This window comes from Mercenaria mercenaria, chromosome 3 (assembly GCF_021730395.1).
Source record: "Mercenaria mercenaria strain notata chromosome 3, MADL_Memer_1, whole genome shotgun sequence".
In the NCBI taxonomy this organism is placed as follows: domain Eukaryota; kingdom Metazoa; phylum Mollusca; class Bivalvia; order Venerida; family Veneridae; genus Mercenaria; species Mercenaria mercenaria.
In genome coordinates, this window is record NC_069363.1 from 45,730,469 (window position 1) to 45,739,278 (window position 8,810).

An 8,810-nucleotide genomic window follows, 5' to 3' on the forward strand; every position below is an offset into this window, starting at 1 on the left:
TTTTTACAAACAATATAGAAATTTGGAAAGACGGTGTGAAGAAGGTTTATGTAAAAATGGATGTTGAAACGGTAAGATATACCAAAAATCTATCAGACAATATGCATAACTTACTAAACGGTACTGACAAGAAGTAAACTGGGAATATCAATGCGTTTTAGGAATACTCATTGCACACTTACAATAATGCCATCTTGTTAAATGGGACAGTGTAAATAAAGTAATTTCACGCAGAGATATGCTCTAACGAACGTGACAAAGTATCAGACTGTATAAAGTAAGATACATGAATAGGGTTCTATGTGTATCAGAACACTAGTATACTCAAAAACGGAAACCAGTACACTTAGAGTACAATTTTAGGCCAAGACAATACAGAACACCTTTCGTCTGATAAAAAAGAGAAAAGCCTCGTGGAGTCTTAGAGTGAATTTTATTCGCATCATCACATAAAAAAGACTAAGAGTTCAATGGTATTACTTGAATCACACTTCTTCATTTTTTGTGAAAGTACGAATCATTGAAATGAATTGATCGAAGAAACACCTTTAAAATCGTAATTCGTGGCAAATATTTTAAACCATTCTGTACAAAACAGACAACACATTTAGAAGACCGCCGGTGTATGCACTGTGCGAGTCATCGACTAGTTTATTTATATAATAAGAATTGCAACAGTTATGGAAATAAAATACATCAGTGACAGTATAAAACATATTTTGTCGAAAACACCTGCAACATCCTGCCAAGAAGCCTCCGCGAATGGTTCCTCCATCTCGTGTCCAAATTGTCTTCCTTTTATTTCTTTTTGAATAGACGCTATTTTGTTTTTACGAGTCTTGGACACATTAGTTTTTCGTATTTTACAACATGTAGCCATTTTGTAAATCAGAGTATAAGCAGACGACATTTTGGTTGAAGACTCTCTGTAAAACAGACGCAAGTTTAACATTACACAGATCATGATAAAAACACTTCCGTTGAACAAAGCAAGGAGAAAATAGCAAAGCAAAGACATTGGGGCGGATGTTTTTGGTACATTGTCACTAACTAGAGTCATGAAAACTGCGAAAGATAACAACATTGTTACCGTATATGATATTCGCTCGCCACTTTCTGCTGGAATCACAAAGGCTAAGCAATTCAAAAATGCCAGCAAACATATTGGTAAAATAATGTTAACTACAAAATATCCCGATCTCCTGGTAAACCAAATGTCAAACTGTACAAAGGATACGTCATTACTGATGTAATCTGACGCAGATAAAGATCCTAGCTTCCACTGGCCGTGTTCCTTGTAGTAAGGAGTTTCGACCTTGTCGCCTGCCGAATATAGTCTGATTTCGTTTGCTTGATATGACCAAGGTGTGAACGCTATCCAACACATCTGCTTATCGAAAGGATATCTGTATATATCATAGGAACATCTTGTGTTAAAAACATCGCCTGGATGCCAAATGACAGTACCGTTATACAAAACCCGCGCAAGGACCCTATCGGCATTTAGACGACTGATCTCCCTCGAAGGGTTTCCTAAGATGAGCGGTGGTACCCAAATCTGTTCAAAGAATGCACAAATTACATAAATACTGATATATACCGATACGTATCTGTCATCAAGTACCTGTTTACTATATAATATTACATACATACGTGATATATACATTATTTATTCTATACCTATTTTATCTATCCAATCGCGAACGTTCATTTGCAACACGTGACCGTACAATATATTACGGTATTTGGATGCACGTGCGTACAAAAATCCTGTATTTTCTGTATTTGAACGCACGCGCGTACAAAAAATCCTGTATTTTCTGTATTTGGACGGTTCAACAGCCCCATGTCAATCATACGATAAAGCCCGAAACGCGTGAAAATGTTCCGAATGTAAATCTATGTATAGAGTTTGATTATGCGTCTTGAAATCTGGATTTAATTTGAGTTTTTTTGTTACAACACACAAAAACGATTCAAGGGATAACAATGCTATCTGATTTAGATATTAAAACGTTCGTTAATAATCAAAAACTTAAAAATACAGTAAAAAGGATCATCAGATGTTGGAATATTTGAAAAGTCGCTAAAAGAAGCCGTTCCGGACGAAACCTAGAAATTGGTATCAGCCCTGACTGTCTGAATAGCTACCTCAGCAGTTTTTATTTAGCGGTTAAGAAACAAAATGGTGAAGATTATGAATGGCAGCGGACGGGCGGTCAGCATCCAAAACATGTCTGCTCTATTATTCAGTTTCGTCGGATCTTCACCAAACTTGCTGACAATGTTTGTGGGCATTACATCTCGGCAAATTTCGATAACCAGCCAAATTGTACCAGACACTCTTTGATTATAGTCCTTGAATTACTCGAAACGGGGAATTTAGCCTTGTCCGCTCCTTTAAGTCGACCAGTTTTCATCCGATCTTCACCAAACTTGCTGACAATGTTTGTGGGCATAATATCTCAGCCAAGTATTATTACCACGCAAATCGCCAAATGGCTGTTGTAGGGAGGTTGCACCATATACTTTTTTTAATGATGATACGCAGAAAAAACAACATTCAATGAATTACGTATATTACGTATGAAGTGAAATAAATATAGAATAAAAATTAAGGTTATTTAAGGTCTAACATTGTTCTGTATAATATATATTTGCACTCATACCAAGCTGGGAAAAACTAGAAAAGGCAGGAATACAATAAAACATTTTTAATTTAAACTATTATTATAGTAAGATAAAATAGATACAGAATAAAAAGGTTATTTAACATTGTACTGTACAATACGAGATATATTTGGACTCGTACCCAGCTGAGAAAACCATATTGAACTCGCCTAGCGGCTCGTCCAATATGGTTTTCTCAGCTGGGTACTCGTCCAAATATATCTCCGTATTGTACAGAACAATGTTAAATAACCTAATAGTATATGTCATTATGTAACTGTTGTAAACACTATAGTCTTCAATTTTATGTAATATAAATAACAAAAACTAAGGATATGAACAAAAAAAAACTCGATTTCTTCTTCGAGCATCTTTGCTATCTACTTAAATAACATTACCCAAATCAAATCTATATGACAGCATTATGTTAGAGCAGCACACACAACAGAGTAAAACACTGGCAGACTTGACTGAGCCGGTTCTCGACAGCCAATGAAACTTGCAACATCTATATATCAATCAAGTAAGTGTATAAATTCCTATCAAATTTTCACGTTAATGATGATATAAATAACCAAAATGAGCTAAACTTACTTTGTTCGGAGAGAACATCACACTTCCAATACCATTCACCAACGGGTTCCACCTAAGCCGTTCATCTACCCACACAACTTCTAGGTATCCAACAGAGTGAAGCTCTCCTTCAAGTTCGTCCATGTTTATCAATGCAGTGAGATGATACGATACGCCTATATATAGGGGAGTCGGACAGTCGAGACATGGTCTTATATCTGTGTTGTAACCGTCAAGCAAAACTTGATGCAAAATGTTTGTTGCATTACTCAGCGTTGCTGACGTCATAGCCAAAAATCGAGTCAATATCATCAAGATAAAGAATGTTTCATTCATATTTATGATTGCTGAAATTACAGAACATATTAAAACGATCAGCAGCATTTATAAAGAGGGATTTTTTAATTATTTAGATATTTAATAGTGTTGCAATTTAGAAAAGTACATTTTCTGTTCAAGTGATTTCAATAGCGTTTGTGCAGAAAGAATGTATTTTTGATAAATTAACATTAAATCTTTTAATTTTATTTTGTACTATTCCTAAGTAAATCATTTACATTTTACATAAGTTATCACCGAGAGTACTACCGTTTCCTGCTCTCGATAAATCTTTAATTTGTAAACTTTAATTGTCATTCTCAATCTACTGTTCTATCGCTGATTAGATAGCGGTAATTGTTTTCTACGAAAACAACAACAACAACAACAACAACAATACGCCTATCTGCTGCGAACGAATGGAAATAAAATATATATACAATGTAAAACATTAAAATTTCACAGTGAAAGTTTTGGTGCTAAATGAGACATGAATATTTTTACTCAAAGCCTTCGGGCGAGTTTCATATTATCTCCACATTTGAAATAATAAAACCATAGCTAGAGCACATCTTTAATGTATCAAATGTTTTTATAATCAATAAAAGCACAGTTTAATGTATAATAACAAATCTATATGGTAGATTTAACAAAACAAAAAGTTTCCAATGAAATTCTAGTCCATGTTATAACACATTTTCGAATTTGTTAACTACTGTGTGAAATTTTATCATTAATATTTACTTACAGAAATTTGATTCGATTGAACTGCAAGCATAAAATGAATTTCAGTATTCTAGTTTATTACCTGAATCGAGCGATTTCCCCGTGTGTACGATACAGAAATGTCACATGGGTTGGCCACTATTGAATTACGTGCCTGATTGCAGTGTAAGTGCGATCATTTATTAATAAATGTTGTAGACTGATTTTGATGATATAAAAAACGTCGGAGACTGGAAATCAAGTGCTTTCCTCGACACAAAACGTCCGCCAGACATTCTCAATTCTTTTCTCAAACACTTCTCCCAAATGCTTTTTAGAGACCTAATGTGTCATTTGAAATGCTTTTTATATGACGATGTCAGACAAATTTCAGTATCAAAACTTCGAAATCGGTCATACGTAACGGGAGATACAGAGTGTTATCGGACGACTTTGTCTATAATCGACATTGAGCAGTCAAAAGTTCAGATACAGTGTAAAGAATAGGCCGATTTGGAATGCTGTATTCGGCTCGGACCTGGCAAATTATAGGAGGGCCGAATACAAAACCCCACATCTAGCTACTGTTATAATTAATGACCCTTTTAATATATACCTCCACCTGTTTGTTTTTTGTTTTTGTTATCGAATGTTTACCGATGGTGTAGTTTTTGAGTGCGCTATTTATAGAACTGTTTCTTTTTTTTCTGCCCGGATGTTTGACAGAATTATGTAGGTGTATTATACACAGTAATTTTTCTATGGTCAGTTCTAATTGACGATTTTCATTTTTTTTCTGTTAATTTGATGTGTGAAATGTTCTCGTACATATTACTTTGAAGCACAGACCGCTTTGTTTCCAAGATCTTTCTCGTCACTTTTGGGTGGCTTCGTTCTTTGAATGTAAGTCTTCTTTGAATATCCTTTTTAACGATCACTGTACTTGTTGCCTTTTTAGCTTTAAAACTTTAGTGTAATTGTTGTAACAGAATGAAACGTAGGACAGTTACATCTTGAGGATCAATTGTGAGATCACGTGTAACATGAGATATCCTGATATTAACAGCATGCATAATTTAACATATCCATTGGGAACAGTCATGTATTATTACCTTTATCAATTAATAAAATACTGACCCTTCGGCTGTACACGTTTAATGGATTGACTGTTACAGTGTAATTAACAAGATCCCATAGGTACTTTGTCATTGTTTCCCTTAACAAAAGAGACATGATAGTGAAACTGAGTTCAAGATGCAATTAGAGTTAAACAAGAGAAGATGAAGTTATTATGCTCGGTATTTTGCTTCAAAATGCACTTAAGCTTACTAAGTCAACACATTTCAGCAAGAAAGAAAACATGAGACGTTTATAACATTGCTTCAACATAAGTGACATGAGCCCGCTCTTTTATCTCAAAAGAAGAGAGCTTAGATTGTTGGGTCACGAGTTCGATTCTCGGACGAAGCGTAGATTCTGAGGAGTAAGTAGAAGATATTGTATCTGAAATCATTCACCATCCACCTCTGATTCTGTTTTGGAGATTGTTGGCCGTAAAAAGAATCCCATTACTTGGGTGAAAAGTCAAGCGAATGGTCAGTCTCATCGTTTTCCTATACATGAAGGCCGAACTTGTTTTAATAAATGTCACTGATAATCGACTGTATGGTTAATTTCTATTTGAGCATATGTATTCTCATCAGAACAATATGATATTGATTTAAGCTTCACCTGACTGCTATTAAACGGTTTAATGTCTACCTGTATTACTAATTAAGGAAATAATGCCTCAGATGGCTTGCCAATAAAACAGTTTGAACAGCTGCAACACTGTTGCAACGACTGAATGAAACTAACAAAATTCTTAATGTATCTTATGCGCATTTTACAAAGCTACATTATGTTTCATGACATAAATATTTACTTAGTTTTTAGCTCGAACGTGTCGACGTGTGCGATTCCAATGCTCCCGTTTTCGTAGTTTTAGTTATTGTTTGATCACCCGTTTGATATGGTGTCTGCTTTTCATTATTTTGCTTTCGGCTGAGTGCCTGTGAAATTCAAATTTAGTTCTGCTCATTGTTTTCTCGTCTACGGCAAGACCGTTATTTTATCAGGGGAATAAAGGCTATTTTAATGGAATTGCACTCTGTGTATCAGTGAAGGTTCCATGTATACACCGCCATATGTACACATCTGCGGATGATGCTTCATTGTATTTGGTACTTGTAGCATGTGCAGATGGCGAGTTTTGGGTAGACTGTACCATTTACGAAATCTAGCCTACGACATTTTGGGGGTTTAGCAAGGGTCATGTCAGATCTTACATTATGTCATTGTTGGGTGATGCTTTGCAGGGCGACATTCGACAGGGCGACGTTCAGCGGAGCGCCATTATGACGACTTGCGTGGGGGACGTTCGGCGGGGCGACAATCAGCCTTTGAAGGCACTAGCCTCCGGATTTTGGCTAAAAGTGATTTTTTTAATTGAAGTTTGGTATATTATGTACATTAGAACATGAGTATTTGTTTCTAAACTATCTTAAAAAGCCAAATCAAGAATAAATAAAAATTGCCGGAGTTGGAAATCGAACCCGAGCCGCCGCGACAATGATGACTACCAATATACCAAGGAGGATTACGTACTGAACAGTTGTTAAATATCAAGCTTTGTAATTAAAGCGATTTACCTCTGTTATTTTCAATATTTAATGCAGGAAAAAGTAAAATCAATTTATTCTTAAATGTTTCCATAACATATAATATGTCAGTAACTAAGTTTCAAAGCCTTCTTAAGAAATATCGCAATAATTTTCTAATATCTAAAATTTTCTCTTTTATTTTCGTACGATCTGGAGGTCGGTGCCTTTAAACTTATATAAAATAAGGGATTTACATTTGTTCATTTAATCCACTTACTGTTCAAAAATATATATGTGTGTCTTTATTTTGTAGTATATGCAAATCATAATACTCGTCCAAAAATTATATCATAATAAATCATAATGAAATAAAGATTTAAAAAAAAATACCGATTTCAGAAAAAAATACTGTTTTAGGTCCAAGAAGTCGAACAATCTTACAGTTATTCAAATATAAGCGTAAACATGTATACAGATTACTTTGTAAAAGTATGATAATAACATCGGTGTCAATTATTTATATTATTGTCCGTAAGTGTTGACTTGGCACTCATTTATATCCGCCAATATCTTCGGGTGTTTTCGTTATTTTACGCTAAATCAAGTTTGTCATTTTAACATTTAAGTTGAATTAATTCGATCATGAACCTTTTGGTGAGGAATAAGTAGTTTATAAGGCTACGAAACATAGAAAAGGAGCTGGAATTCTGAAACGCCTAGTACGTATTAAAAAGTATTTTAAGATCTTTAGCAAGAATCGGTAGTCTACATTGAGTATTTTACCATCATTGTCAAAAAGTGTCGGGTTTCAAAATGCGGAACATATGTGTCAAAATTCAGAATATAGGTGTCAAAATTCAGAATAAAAAATCTAATACTTATATCTAAAACAAACTCGTCGGCATTGGAGTTAAAAGGGGTTGACGACTAAACATGTGTATCTCAAAGTTGGAAAGAAGAAAAAAAAAGCAGCATTCATAGGGGATTTGTAGAACAAACATGTATTCACAATGTTACTACAAATGGGTGGAATATTTGCTCGAAATTCATTAAACATTTACAACAATTATTTTTAAGATGCTTCTTGAACTGCTTTATTCTGTAATGCATGCATGTTGATAAAGAAAAGATACTAAACTTTTGTTGAATTAATATATTTTTTTTTTAAAATTGCAATACTGTGTTTAATTAAAATCTAAAGACAGCTGCCTTTGAATATCCCCTAATTTTCAAAGTTTGGATTGTATTTCTTTTAAGGACCTTTTTCCTGTTTTGCAAAGTAACTAAAGATTATAAATCATCAAAAAAAACTTTATGCTTGATTTAGTTTAAGGTTCTAACATTGTTTCTGGTAATATAACCGGCCCATATGTGTATTCTTAAAAATATATCTACGTTAACTAAAATTACCTACATATTTTACCAATAGCACGGATGCATGGCGGTAAGCTCTCCAACTTCCACGCGCGTTATCATGGGTTTGAATTCAGTTCAGAACATTTTTATCAATTTAATGTAATGTAATTAACGCTAAGTCTTACGGATTTTTTAATTTTAAACAGAATGTTAAACATGTATATAACTCTACAAAACAGTCAGTATACCGATATATACATTGAATTCCGAAAATATACTGCATAAAGCCTTAAAGGGGCCACACTTCCGGACAGTTAAAAACCTTAAAAACTCACCATTTTCATCGAACTGTTATAGATTTTCGTTCTGATACATTTGCATTAATGTCCCAGTGTTTGGACTTCAAATAACTTGGTGGAACGTAGTTTTCAGCAAGTGCTTATTTTTATTTCATTACAAATGATATTCATTTAAAGGAATGGGGTGGCGTGGGTTCAACTTTGTAAGAATCCATCTTAGGGACAGCGCCAATGTACGACAGAACAT

The 8,810-nt window shown here is 34.3% G+C and overlaps 1 protein-coding gene across 1 annotated transcript; it reads right to left on the reverse strand.

Moving 5' to 3' along the window:
• Positions 1-458: 458 nt before the first annotated feature.
• LOC128556031 (acetylcholine receptor subunit beta-type unc-29-like) lies at positions 459-3,584 on the reverse strand. Its single transcript, XM_053539928.1, has 2 exons — positions 3,265-3,584; positions 459-1,558 (listed from the first exon to the last, which is right to left on the reverse strand). The coding sequence occupies exons 1-2, from the start codon at positions 3,577-3,579 to the stop codon at positions 656-658; spliced, it is 1,218 nt and encodes a 405-aa protein (XP_053395903.1). The 5' UTR covers positions 3,580-3,584; the 3' UTR covers positions 459-655.
• Between the last annotated feature and the right edge of the window lie 5,226 nt (positions 3,585-8,810).

Excerpts from the sequence above, each read along its gene's own strand:
- LOC128556031 (XM_053539928.1), bottom strand. The coding sequence starts at position 3,579 with ATGAATGAAACATTCTTTATCTTGATGATATTGACTCGATTTTTGGCT. Across the intron at positions 1,559-3,264 it reads TGATGTTCTCTCCGAACAAA|ATTTGGGTACCACCGCTCAT; the intron begins GTAAGTTTAGCT and ends TTCTTTGAACAG.